This window comes from Sycon ciliatum, chromosome 2, assembly GCF_964019385.1.
Source record: "Sycon ciliatum chromosome 2, ocSycCili1.1, whole genome shotgun sequence".
Taxonomy (NCBI): domain Eukaryota; kingdom Metazoa; phylum Porifera; class Calcarea; order Leucosolenida; family Sycettidae; genus Sycon; species Sycon ciliatum.
The window spans coordinates 12,436,763-12,450,952 of record NC_088644.1 but is presented as its reverse complement, the minus strand read 5'-3'; the positions used below and the strand labels follow the sequence as shown (position 1 = coordinate 12,450,952).

The 14,190-nt window shown below is 46.6% G+C and overlaps 1 protein-coding gene across 1 annotated transcript in view; it reads left to right on the top strand.

Moving 5' to 3' along the window:
• The first annotated feature begins 102 nt into the window (after nucleotides 1–102).
• Nucleotides 103–14,190, top strand: part of LOC135808755 (protein timeless homolog) — a 30,761-nt gene continuing 16,673 nt past the window's right edge. The window contains exons 1-15 of the mRNA XM_065321983.1: nucleotides 103–368; nucleotides 813–907; nucleotides 1,457–1,518; nucleotides 1,691–1,807; nucleotides 2,953–2,989; nucleotides 3,266–3,403; nucleotides 10,501–10,541; nucleotides 10,698–10,758; nucleotides 11,238–11,291; nucleotides 11,514–11,581; nucleotides 11,844–11,912; nucleotides 12,120–12,205; nucleotides 12,728–12,836; nucleotides 13,188–13,257; nucleotides 14,032–14,093. Of these exons, the coding sequence (XP_065178055.1) occupies nucleotides 287–368; nucleotides 813–907; nucleotides 1,457–1,518; nucleotides 1,691–1,807; nucleotides 2,953–2,989; nucleotides 3,266–3,403; nucleotides 10,501–10,541; nucleotides 10,698–10,758; nucleotides 11,238–11,291; nucleotides 11,514–11,581; nucleotides 11,844–11,912; nucleotides 12,120–12,205; nucleotides 12,728–12,836; nucleotides 13,188–13,257; nucleotides 14,032–14,093 (1,151 nt within the window). The 5' untranslated portion in view covers nucleotides 103–286. The remainder of the gene's footprint in view (nucleotides 369–812; nucleotides 908–1,456; nucleotides 1,519–1,690; nucleotides 1,808–2,952; nucleotides 2,990–3,265; nucleotides 3,404–10,500; nucleotides 10,542–10,697; nucleotides 10,759–11,237; nucleotides 11,292–11,513; nucleotides 11,582–11,843; nucleotides 11,913–12,119; nucleotides 12,206–12,727; nucleotides 12,837–13,187; nucleotides 13,258–14,031; nucleotides 14,094–14,190) is intronic.

The following is a 14,190-nucleotide window of genomic DNA, read 5'->3' as shown; positions in this document are numbered from 1 at the left end:
TTCGTCATTGCATTACTCATTGTCTCGAATGGCGGGAAAACTGAACGAGGCGGTCGAGGCCGAGTTGGATCAGCATGAAAAGAAAGACGAATGCATGCAGACTTCAACAAGTAGAACAGAAGTTGAAATAATTGTTCTTGTCTTTCTACAATTTGAGAATGGGATTTGAGTAATCGTAGCTTCCACCAAATATATGACACGCCAAGGTTCCTTCGTGGAAGGAATCACGGTCGAATTCGTGTTGTGAGAGCATCGATATGCCCCTATCTTCGGTGCTCTAGCCAAGATGGATGAAGATTTGCTGGCCACGTGTGCTGGTCTGGGTTACACGGAGGGTGACAAGTACTATCGCGGAGAGGAGTGTTGGGGTGAGCGTGCTCCACGTATCACAGCTTTGGCCATAGCGTTCATAGAATGTAGCACTCCAACCTCCCATTCAGTTTTTACCAATTCCCAATTCAGTACAAAGTAAATACATTCACATTGACGTTGATGGTGGTGGCCATTTGATCAACAAACCCATTGCTGCGTGCCACTGAGGCTGTGATCTGATCACGCAGACAGTATGTGTGCATTAATTCGGAGTCTACTACATTTTTCATGTACATAGCACAACCTCCCATTGGTGCCGTAAAGGCAACGTGCGGCATAAACCGGACACGGATGATGTAATACATGTGGTTGTAGCTGTTCGAGAATATGCACCTCAGTCATCGTATATGACTCGCTCAAGTCTATGGTCACTGCGCCATGTGACAGTGCCCCCACCCCCCCCCCCCCCCTCATTTACCTGTCTGTGTCGTCGTTACCAGAATGCGCGAAGGACTTGATTTCATTCCTGAAGCTCGACGATGAAAGTTCCTGCACTTATCGCTTGCAGATGGCTACTGCCCACATCCTGCAGAAGGTAAGTCGGTGCTCCAAGGTGTTCGCGACTCAATGCAGTATGGAGTGCCTATGCATTTTTGAACTATACTTTATACCTAAAGCCATCTGCACAAGCTCGTGTTCAGTCTTGTAGCTGGAGGTTCATGACTTGACGGTTTGCCTAAAAAAATGGCAATGAAGTTTGCACTGTTTCGCATGCACACCATTATGCTGGAACTGGAGCGAGCAGTGCTTAGTACATTAGACTCCTGATATAACGAACACCATCGTGCAGGAGAATTAGTTCTTTATAGCCGAAATGCGCTCACACCGTACAAGCAACACCATCATGGCTGGCATGTGGCCAGCATGATTGCACTTAGTCTATATGCTGCCCTACGAGATATGGTTCACTATAAAGGGTCATTTAAAACTCATTTTGTACGGGTTCTAACAGGGACATGGACACTGGTTCGCTATATCACGAAATCCGCTATATGCGAGTTCATTATAAGTGGAGTCGACTATATATGCTGGGTGCATATGTTGCAATGGCGTGACGGCACACTGTTTGTGTTTGTTTTTACAGGACTTGCTCTCGGTTCTTGTGAACTTCCACGAGGACGAACGTCTCATGGACGTTATCATTCGGTGAGTTGCTCCGCATTCCGCTGGTGTCTTAGTGTGACTTATGGACTCTTTTCATCATTTTGCTGCGTTGGGAGAAGCGCAATTGTATTGCTGTGTGTACGTGTTTGACATTACATGCAGTGCAGGTGCTTATCTATGCTGTCTGTGTGCTGCTTTCCTCTTTGTGTTCCAGGCTAATCTTGAATTTGACACAGCCGGCACAAACATGCATGAACAAGCATCCGACCATCAAGAAAGCTGACCTGATGGATATGGGCGTTTACATGGCGCTCAACGCACAGTTGCGCAAGTAAGCACTAGGCCACCCAGAATTACTTCGTTGTTTCCGGTCACTTCACTCACGCGTACCAGGGTCGGTCGGTCGGGTTTATTTTTTATTTTATTTTATTTTATTTTTTGGTTACTGCGGTGTGCATACCGGCACATGATTATGCATATCCAATGGCTTTTGTCCATCAAGACAATCGATCAAATTATCTGAATGTAGACGATCCAGCGCGCGCAATTATTGACTCATTGTCCCATTAGATCCAGGTCCCCTCCAGGACCAGGTCTTTGCCTCGCTGGCAAACGAGTCTGACGAGCAGCTCTCACCAAAACCTTTGTCAATAAGTGATGCGGTGGCGGAGCTGAAGCTGTTTCAGGACCGATTGGCATTTGCGGATCGGAGATAATAGAAGCCAACCTCGTCACCAAGCGCTGCATCCTGTCATTTGGCTGCTTCTGAGAATGAGGTCGATGTCTAGACTGCTATTATTAGGATTGCGTGTGTGTAGTCGACGCTAGTCGTACATTTGCATGCACAATATAAAAAAACCTTTTGCGGTCGGGTGAAAAAAGACGGTCGGTCGGGTGACCCGAAACAACGAATTAATTCTGGGTGGCCCTACGTGAAATTATATTCCTGCTGACCTGGTATTCTCAGTCTAGTTGAGAGATTGAGAGAGAGAGAGAGAGAGAGTGAGTGAGCGAGTGAGAGAGAAAGAGAGAGGTGGATTGGTGATGGAGTGTGAGGCTGCAGCTATGGGATGTGCCAGACAAGGGGTAACAGTTTGAGTTGTCAAACTTTATCTAGCTAGTACTACTGCTACATTCTTTCTTTTATAGCGAAGTTATTTATCTGGATCTTTTCCTCGGCTGTACTGCCCTGGACCTGATGTCTGGAAGCGCAGTGCAGGTGGGCTTGGTGTTAATCAACAGGTGTTGCGATGCGCAGGGTTCCAACCTGATGTGCCACAGGATATACTGGATGGTTACATTGTCCGTGCAATGATGCTGCCGTGGAGCACTCCTGCGGTGATTGGTTCAGGGTTGTGTGTATGCGTGATTCACTCGGATATTGTACATCTATGGTGTCCTGTTGGCATGTCCATGTTTCTTTTGTTTCTTGTTTCTTATTCATTTTCTTGTGTGTGTGTTTTTTACAATGTTTAGGTACAAGGAAGCCTTCACTGTTGAAGCAGTATTTCAGGTTAGTTCCCAGTGATGATGCTATACTCTTTCTGTGCACTGTGGTCCGTCGGCTGTGCATGACCGGGCTTGGATCACCAACTGAGCTGAAGTTCTGAATTGACAGCTGACGGTCAAGTCACTTTCCTACTTCTCTAGCTACTGCATTTACACATCAAAAGAAGTTTGATATTATAAATTGAACAATGTGATGAAACGCAATTCAGAGTTTGGCAAAATCTGTTACAGTTCTTATAGTTGTTGTACACGTGTTGACTTTGTTTGTGCTTTCTGTTAGGTGCTTGGTGGCATCTTGGGCAAGTTCTGCCAGAAAGAATATGACAAGCGTACCGATGATGATATCCATTTGGTCGAGCGTATCCTCGGCATCATCCGCAACATCCTACACGTCCCAGCTGATCCTGCAGAGGAAAAGGTCGGCTGAGCAGAGCAGTTAACATGCGTGACCGTTTGTGGTCTGACCTCACTCACTACTGTGGGTTCTTTTTTCAGGGAAGGGGGGAGTAGTATCGGTAAGCATAGTGAGGGTCCTGTGACAGGTACATGCCCTGCCCCAAAAAATGGGGTACTAATAGTACCCCAGTTGTTATGGTGAAAATTATTTTGGCCCGTTTTGCGGATAAAAAATAATGTTGGGCTTGGTCTTAGGACCCCATTTTATGGGTCCGGACCTTTTTTTTACGAGTACTTTTTTTACGGGTACCACCTTGATTTTTCAAGGTTTTGTACACTGTTTTTTTGTAATTTTTCAGCGATATAATCACTCATACATTATATAGACATTTATAAGAAGAAGAGAAAAGCCCTGTCCAGTAGGGGTGAAACGGTTCCATGTTTTTCATGTTCGGGTACCCTAATGTCAGCATAGTTTCCCACGGTTCGGGTATCGGTTCCATGCACTCTTTTCTCCAGACCGACGAAATGCGTTTTCGACAATTATTTTTTAGAAAAAAACATTTTTACAAGCAAGAACGAGACATCGGAGAGTCCATGTGCGAAGAAGATAATGACCTAGAGAACTCTTTGGAAGAACGATGGTAAGGTAAGACATTTAAATCTTGAGTAGACTTGACGTGTACATGTATTCGTATGAGAACGGGATTTTTCGAGTTTCGGTTCGAATTTTGACGGAACGGGTACCGCAACAGCAAGCACAGCAATACGGTATGGTAAAGGTGAGCAGAGTTGAACCCGTAAGAATATACCGTAGGACCCTTTTGGGTGAACATGGTCAAAAAAGGGAAGTGCAGAGCTATGAGAGGAGCAAGTTGCGATTTAGTGAAAAGCAAAGGTTTCGTAGCAATACCAGAGAATATTGTGATGATGCGCCACAATACTCCCCCCTAGAGAACGGACCAAAAAGAACGTAGTGAGAGTGAACGACTGAAAAAGGCAAAGAATAGAGAGGAGTAAGCTGATGACGGCAAGCGGAAAGACCAGCCAAACCACAGGTGAAAATACAGGAAAAGGTAGTCAGCAACATAGGCGGGCTTGACCCGATTAATACTGACCACCACAGGCTTGCCATTTATCTCCAACTGCAGGTACTTCTCAGCACGCTTCAGGACGCTGTATGGGCCATCATATGGACACTGCAGAGGCTTACGTGTGGCGTCATGCCGGAGGAAGACCCGCTGGGCCGTGGCCAGGTCATCTGGAACATACGTGTGACGGTGCGGTGACAAGCGAACAGGTAGAGGGCAGAGCTGGCGCATTGTTTGCTGCAGCTGGGAGGCGAATACGTCAGTAGAGAGGGAGGCTGCTGAGGACGAGGGAGAAAGCAGAAGGTCGGCTGGGAGACGAAGCGTGGTACAGTACACCACCTCGGCCGGACTGACGGAGCTATCAGCATTGAGAGCGGACCTTAAAGGGGAAGTATACCCTAAAATCAAATTTTCACCAGTTGTAGTCTTCGGGGTGCTAAGTCGAATGGTCTTGGTCCGAGGACGCTGAGACGCTCCCTTCCTCCTTTATTCCCAATCGAACTCGCGCACTTCCACCGAAACTGGGTGACTGTGCCCTACTAGATAGGGATTTGTATGGAAAAAGTCACTAAAAACGCCGTTTCGTTCTTATAAAAGCGCGGATGACCGCGATTGGTCCATATGTTGTCTTTTGGCCGCTGAGTCGACTGGTTTTGGTCCGAAAAGGCTGCGATGCAGCATTCGGCCCTTATTCCCAATCGAACACGGTTGAGTACGCGGTCACGTGCTCATTTACAGCCTGTTTGGGCCCGTTTATGTCACTCGAGTTGAGCCTTTGAACCAGGGAGTCATAAAAGCCTCTTACGACTCCCTGCTTTGAACCTTTGAGTTGAATCTTGATATGAAACTTGTAGTCTGCAGGCACGGTGACTAGGCGACTGGCGTACGCATGAGCACGTGACCGCTTACTCAACCGTGTTCGATTGGGAATAAGGGTCGAAAGCTGCATCGCAGCCTTTTCGGACCAAAACCAGTCGACTCAGCGGCCAAACGACTACAACATATGGACCAATCGCGGTCATCCGCGCTTTTATAAGAACGAAATGGCGTTTTTAGTGACTTTTTCCATACAAATCCCTATCTAGTAGGGCGCAGACACCCAGTTTCGGTTGAAGCGCGCGAGTTCGATTGGGAATAAAGGAGGAAGGGAGCGTCTCAGCGTCCTCGGACCAAGACCATTCGACTCAGCACCCCGAAAACTACAACTGGTGAAAATTTGATTTTAGGATATACTTCCCCTTTAATGATAGCTTGCATAGACCTCGGTCCTACCGGTAGGACCTACCGGTAGGACCATCATACACAGACATGCTGCATGGCCATTGTTGTAACATTGGCCTAAAACTTGACCCTAAACTGTTGCTCAGGGGCTAATGAAGGAGTCCACAAATTTTAGACGTGATCGCACAAGGCATAGTACGAAATTCCATGGTAACAGCAAATGGTAACCATGGAAACGGTGTATGGAATTATGCACTCCACTGCCTTGGTAGACTAATAAAAACATTAGTACCTCACCACGATTGATGTGCCATGGTCAAAATTCACTTTGGACAGAGTTGCTAGCGCTCCGACAGGAGTATATGCGGCCATTTTGACAATTGATAAAATTGCGCGTATGCAATGCACTGGACATAGTCTTGCATTTTGCGCCATTACTTTGCCTGACAAAGACCTCATCTCAACAATTGTTTCAAGAAATTTCTCAACCAAAAGCACTTTTGCAGCGCGATTTCTTGGGTCCTACCGGTAGGACGGCATGCAAGCTATCATTAAGCCAAGCAGCACGAGTGGCAATTGGGCCACCCAGTCAGCAGGAGACTGCAAGGCACGGAGTGAGCCTTTGAGTTGGCGGTGGAGCCGTTCCACCAGTCCGTTAGCTTGGGGATGGTACGCCGTAGTGCGATTCTTTTCAGCTGGCGGTTCCAAAACCGGTTCCTTACCCAAACCGTTTCACCCCTACTGTCCAGCCAGTTAGGTGAACAATAATGAGACATAAAAGAACAATACATCACGAAATGAGTTGATTGAAATATCAACCAATACAATAATTATGGCCTACGATTGACATCTGTGCTATGATTATATATTTGAATGTGATATGACATCTTTACTGGTATATTAATTTGTATCTGATACTGTTAGATAAATGAGAGAGAGAGAGAGAGAGAGAGAGAGAGAGAGAGAGAGAGAGAGAGAGAGAGAGAGAGAGAGAGAGAGAGAGAGAGAGAGAGAGAGAGAGAGAGAGAGAGAGAGAGAGAGAGAGAGAGAGAGAGAGAGAGAAGCATACCTTTCCAACTTTCACGATTCACTCGGACTCCGTGTCATCCTCCGGTCTCGATCTCTTCCTGAGGACACTTTTACTCGTGCTGCAGGTGACACTGCTGGCAGCATCCGTCGCCTCATTGAACTCCACTTTAACATGGAAGGTGATGCGCCGTTTAGCTTACACGCGGAGCCTGACTGCGGGGCTTGTGAATATCTTGCCGGAGTCGTATCTGATGAATTGATTTTGATTAATTGATTGTACAAGGCGTACATACTGTGAGACGGACATCTTGTTGCCATAACAACATATTATAACCGTTGACAATTCGTTTCTTAATTCTTAAATGAACTGATTGCTGTTTATCGTAAGTACAAGACATACGTACTGGGATACTGACATCTTGTTACCGTAGGACGTTATGAACATTGAGAGTTCGTTCCGTAGCTCACGGTTGAAGTAGGAGAACATTTGCGTCTTCCCATTGCTGATGTACATTAGCATACCGCTATCGGCGATTGACAGTTCCTCGAAGTCGCTTCTTGAGGAATGCACTCATTAGAAGAGGCATCTCAGCTTCAGGAATGACACCAATGATATCATGCTCCTTGTCGCACGGGTGTGAGTCTACAGTTATTACTGGGACGCCTGAAGTGAAAGCAATGCCTTGAAGTCGCCTTTCTCCTTATTGAATGATATGGTGGAAGGGTACAGATACTAGAGCTGACTTTCTTCATTCAGTAGGAAATCCGACTGAGATAGGGATGGCTTGATGTAGACCGTAGCTACAGTCTTTCCCTGGTGTATAGTGGGGAAGATGTTAGTTCGGATCTTGTCAACGTGCGGCGACTTCACAGCACGCCTGAGTGCAGCAGAGGTCTTCAGGAAGAAACGAATGATGGCGTCCACTGGAGCTTGGATAGAGAGCTTAACTTGGTTGAATTGTCCATCACTTGCAGTACCAATAACACACTTGCCTGGCAAATCACCACGAGTATAGTAGAAGCGTGTCCATCATATGCATGTCGCTAGATGATAGCAATGGTAGATTGGTTTGAAGAGTGTTCAGCTGCATAGGAGTGAGCAGAGCATCTTTGATGCCTTCCATGAGATGTAAGACGAACAAAAGTGGGAAGCATTATGGGAGAGCTTGTGCGACTGCTCCGCAACCACGACACAGTACTGCGCGGTAAGTACAAACATAGCAAGCGAACTGCATCCAAGTTATCATGAAGTATACGTGACAAGACTATGGCATAATTCATACTTTTGTACTTGCTGGTCTTCTTCATTGCTTGTAGTGACTCTTGAACAGGGTGATGCTGTGCATGTGGTAATGTTAGCTTTACCTTGTCGAGAAAATGTAACAGGTGCCGATTCACACCTTGAATGCGATCGGAGTTCGTATAGGTTTTCAGGGATCGATTTACTTTGATTTTTTTGCATAGCAGTCACTGCTACACAGTTTTGCAATTGACTAGCAACTCCCAGTATTGATTAGCAGTTTTCCTTCATCAAAAGTGTACAATCATGTATATCTGTACAATAGCAGGATTTTGTACAGAAGTGGACAATAGCTGCTGTTGCTATTTGCTTTTCCAAGCGAACGGTCGACATGAATATTTACGTCAGGGTTTTGTTACATGTTCAGCGTTCACCCGACTTGTTAGTTCATCACAACACAGTATCCTTCAACAGGGTAGTTCCACTGATTCCTTCGACAAAGAAAGCTCAGGAAAGCGCTCAAACGATCGTAACATTCCGTGCAAAGTGTACAGAATTTTCGCTTTGCTCCATCGAAACGAATCGACATTCCTGGCGCGTCCAGTTCTTTTTCCCACTTCTGGACAGTGATCAGATTCACTGACATGTTGGCCACATGGGACTAAGAACTATCTACTTCAACTGTGTCTTGTCGAACAGAAGCAAACTGAATTTGAGCTTGACAGTGAAAGAAGAAAGGAGAACTCCAGGGAAAGTTGCCGCCGTGCAGTGTACAAAACTAACTTCCAAAGACTGCGGTGCTAGTGCAGTGTCCAAAATCATACAGAGCGCGACCCGCGCCCGCGCGCGGACTAAACAGGGCAGGCCAGTTGGTTGGAGTAGTACTACTCCCTAGTCAGTAGTGACAGTCGCATGTAAACTGCACACAATCAGTACAGAATGGTCTTTGTACATACCGGTATGCATGGCCAGTGCATCGCAGTTTTGGGCGATAAAAAACGAAAAACGAATCGCAGGCAGTGAATTTTGATTCGCAAACTGCGATGCGAACCCGGATAAATCGATCCCTGGGTTTTAGCATTATGTAAATCGCTGTCTCCAATTCACCTCGGGCATGTAAATGTTCGCCATTACCAATCCACACTTGGAACAAACTGTATATCCTGCATGCTCAAATTGTTCTTCATGATGACAATGAACTTCTGCTTCTGCTTTCTCAACCTCTTTGTCTTCTTCCTCGTTTTTCTCCTGAACAAGTTGCCTCTTTGTACGTACATAGTCAAGGAGAATCTCAAATTCAGAATCCATTGTAATAATATGATAAAACACAACCTAATCCAATATAGAATCGTTCATAGGAACACCAGTACAGTCAGACCTCGTTTAACCGCACACATCCGTTTTCCACGAAAATATCCGGATAGGCGAGGGAACCGGATAATCGAACACACACACACTGTATGTATGCATGGCATATGCTGTAAATCGGTAACCAGCGATTTTCTTCCGGATGGCGAGGGATCCGGATAAAAGAGGACGGGATAAGCGAGGTCTGACTGTAATAACTACGGCCGGATGAGCAGTACGGACAAACCGTTGTCTGCAATCATCTTAGCTGCATGCACCATGTACCACAGCATCGCACAAATGAGAAACATTTTGCACATGCATGCACATTTAGTCTGAAAAAAAGTTTGCCCGACGCGAGGCATCGTCATGACGTCAGATAATCAGACTGAGGACCAAAAAGGGGTACAAAATAACAGGGGCAGCATTATTTTTATCCGCAAAACGGGGCCAAAAATAATTTTCAGTAAAAATGGGGTACTATTAGTACCCCTTTTCGATAGTAGCCCATTTTTGGGGCAGGGCATGTACCGGTCACAGGACCCTCACTATGCTTACTACTGGGGGGGGGGCTTGGTATGCTTTTGTCTGTGGTTCACTGATAAGTGAAAGTCTGGTACACTGTGTACACTGTTCTTGTGCTGAAGATGTATGTGGTACGATGTGTGATCCCTGATGTACCACTTCTGCATACCCCAATGCCTGCACTCACGGCTACACATCCAGTACGAGTGGAACTTCTCTTTTTCTGTCTCAACTACGGCCACCTTTGGGACTGGAGCGCCCTGTGTCCTGAGAGTGGTGACCTGGTTGCAGAGTTCACTGCTAATTTCTATTATTAGGAACATTTGGGACTAACAGTTGTGTCCGGAATGTGATTTTGTTTGCCAAACGTGTTCTACTCTACTATGGCAATTCAACAATCTCCCGGCGGACTAGTCACTGTCAGTGGTGTCAGTGGTGTCAGTAGTGTAGGTAGAGTCAATCTCCCGGCGGACTAGTCACTGTCAGTGGTGTCAGTAGTGTAGGTAGAGTCAATCTCCCGGCGGACTAGTCACTGTCAGTGGTGTCAGTAGTGTAGGTAGAGTCAATCTCCCGGCGGACTAGTCACTGTCAGTAGTGTAGGTAGAGTCTGAGCGTGACTTATCAGCCTGCTAATTTTGGTTCATGTTCTGTCGCCTGCTTTTGCAGCGTACTTCCGATGATGTCAGCGTTCACGACCAGATTATTTGGTAAGCTTGCAGGCTCAGTCAAGTCGCCTTGAGTTGAAGAAGTTGGTTGTGCTTCCTTGCGAGTCCATGTCAGCACACTCTGTATATTGTGGAGGTATGCAGACAGACGTTTGACAGGCTGCTTCCGTTGATTTGCTTTCTTTGTGGCCTTTTCAGGAGTCTGCACACCAATGGTTTCTTCGAGTTATTTATCTACATAGCATCGTCCTCGGAGGAAGTAAGTTCATCAGCTCAGCTCTATGTTGACAAGCAACTGCTTTCATTTCATTTCCCACCGCTTTAGGAGCTGCATTTGTGTCTTAATCCTTGAGGGGGTGGTGTTCCTATGGATGCAGCAAACTGAGTCTCGCACCAACCGTGAATTTTGTTCCCGTGCTGTTTTCCCATTCTGGTACCTTCGCAGATGTAGTTTATCACTGGCACGAGGATAGCACTCATCAGTCATGCCTTGAATACACAGTCTTGCATGTCTGTTAGTGTCAGACTACGCTAAGCTAAGCTCGACAGCTTGCACTGAGCTTACACTGCCTGCAAACTTATAAGCAATTTTCCGGGCTGTACATAATTTCCAAGTAGGGCGTCATTACTTGCTGACTTCACTTCTTGAGAATGGAGCTGGCGAATCCTTAGAAGAGTGTATTCTTGAGTGCTAATCGCCTTTATCTTGTTCTTGATTGCTCCTCACTTCGCTTGCAGCAAGACTGGTTATTATACATTGCTGAGATCATGTTCCTGATGATGCGCGAACAGGTGAGCATTCATTATGGCATGTGTACTTCTGTAGCACTTGTGAGTGTGAAGTTGTGACACACTGTTTCTGTGGGTCACCACCGCCCTGGTCTCTCCTTTCACCAGGTGGTGGCCGCCCCCATGAACACTCTGCTCCCCATTAGACCACGTTGTGTTGCACAGTTTTCCCTGCTTTTCTACAGATAGAAAACCTGGTTTTGCTGTGTGTGTTCTTCTCTGCAGAACCCTTCCTCTCTGGCCAGTGCGCTACGAGGGACAAGGGCCGTGGAGGAGAAAGAGGAAGACAACCGGTAATGCTGATATACTCAATTGCCGAATCTTCATGATATTCTGACATTTTTGCTTGTGCTGCTGCTGTCGTCGCCGTTCTTGTTCTCGTTCTTCTTGTTCTTGCTGGTGTGATACCAGCAATGCCCTGAGTACTACAGCGGCTGGGCACCCATGTCCTTTCATGCAGCATAGCCTGGAGGTGAACTCTTGTCCTGATTGTTATGCTTCTGATCTGTGTGTGTGCTTGACCTAGTGTTCGGTTATTTCCTCCGTGTTTCGTAGAGAGTTGTCACTGCTGTTGGAGAGAGAGCGGGCCATGAAGGCGAAGAAATCAGCAACGTATCACTCAAGGTAAGTGCACTGGCCTGCGTATGTGTGTGTGTGTGTGTGTGTGTGTGTGTGTGTGTGTGTGTGTGTGTGTGTGTGTGCAGGTGCAAATGAGTGCTAATGTGAATGCATGCCAGTGCACGTTTGTGCACCGGCGCATCTGGCAAGTTTATCGACAAACTAAACGTGCTGCTCTCCATACGATCATGTCTTGTTTCTGTGTGTCAACAGGCATTCACGGTTCTTGGGCACGTACACATGTACGGATGTGAAGGGCATCGGTGACCGGATGCTGGTTTATCATAAGCCTCTGCAAGGTATGTTCCGTTTATACTGACTCTGTATCTTCCACTGGTTTGTAGTCAGCAGGGCCTTTGTTTACCCCCCCCCCCCCCCCCCCCCCCCCGTCCCTCTTTAGGCTGGGGTTCACAGAAAGACATGTGGTGGTGCGAAAACAGGTGGACTCGTAAAATCCATACTCTGTGTTGCTAATTTAGTAAATTTACTATCCGGATCACTTGGCAGTACCGACCCGTACTGCTTACCTAAATATTGTCTCTGATTCTAGAGCCTATTTTCTATATAATGCACTGCATGTTTTTTGTCACCTGGTAGAGTACAAACACGATTTCATTCTCCCTCGTTTATCCCCCATCCCTCTTTAGGCTGAGGTTCACAGAAAGACATGTGGTGGGGGGAAAACAGGTGGATTCGTAACATCCATACTTTGTGTTACTATCCGGATCACTTGACAGTACCGACCCCAGCATCCTTTCTGTCACCTGCTAGAGGCAAACACTATTTTGACCATGCACTGCATGCTTTCTGTCACCTGGTAGAGGCAAACACGATATCATTCGATGATGGTAAGCGAGGGCGGAAGAAGTCCCGTAACCGGCGTCCAGCCGAAGCCGATGACCTGAAGCGATCATCTACACTAAGCATTCGGTAAGTACCGCAGACTCCTCTCAATCGACTTGATCAGAAACTTGAATGTCCACAGCGTAATCTTGCAACCATGTACGGGTGTCCCGGTGATGATTATTGTGATACATGTGCTACGTGTGTGTCCGTGCGTGCGTGCGTGTGTGTGTGTGTTCTGGTAACATACTGCTGCACCATGCTTCTCTCATGTGCCACCATTCCGCTTGTGTGGAATTGGATGTGCGTACTTAGTCACATGCACAGCGTGTATAATCCTGTGTCTTGCCCAGCTGAGTATGCTGCTGCTGCTGCACAGTGCTTTAATCTCCGTGTTCTCTGTGTTCCCTGTGTTCTCTGTGTTCCACCGCCATGCAGGAAGGTTCTGGCAACTTTCTGTGTGGACTTTCTCAAGTCCTGCTACAACCTAACCATGCAAACCATCAAGGTACGTGTACCTTCGTTTTCTCACAATTATAAAATAAATACTGTCCTGTCTTGTATCAATCGCCTTTTTCATATAGAAGCCTGTTTTGAATGCAAGCCTGATTTTCAAGATGGACCGTTGACACATAGGCCTGGTGCTAGTGTTGCCATACATTGAAATACCTGGCTTCAATAAAAAATTTTAAAAAAAAATCACGGTTCGAGTGAGACTCGGCCGAAAGGAACGCCACCACCCTCTTGGATCAAGGCGCAGATGCAGCTCCTAAGCGGTGGGAGGTGAGTAGATCAGACCCACCACAAAGTGGTCAAAGATCGAAAATCCCATTCACTGCATCCATGTTTCCCTCGTGCCAGGCCACGAGTTCCCAATTAACTGTGGGTCGCAGCGCTTCAATACAAGCCTGATTTAAATAGAATTCTGGCACTGACATTGGCTTCCACAGGATTAAGCCTGACCGTTATTCGCGATGTTGTGGACAGTAGTCATTGGTCTCTCGTTATTGCTAGGGGTCATACCAACAATGAATATCACCCACTCTTGTGGACGGGCCCATCATTTAGACACCAAGAGAACCGTGGAGTTGTCTGTGCATTGTTTAGGCGAGGGATGGTGTTGCCCGAAATGTCGTCTCCTTTACTATCTTTGCATGGTTATTGATGCTGTGCAATGGAAATATCTATTGTATTATGATGGGGAAGAACGTAGGAGAACACCCACGAAATGCTCACACAACTTTAATGGATGTTGTACCCTGTATTCTTGTGTGGTGTACAGAGCCGACTCATGGCCGGGCGCTGTCAGACGAACGACGAGACCTACTATTTCTGGTGCCTCCGGTTAGTTTGTTGATGGGTGTGGGTAGTAGGTGTGTGCATGCGTGCATGCATGTTGGAGGTTGTGTGCGCATGTATGTATCCAGGTGAGTTGTTTCAG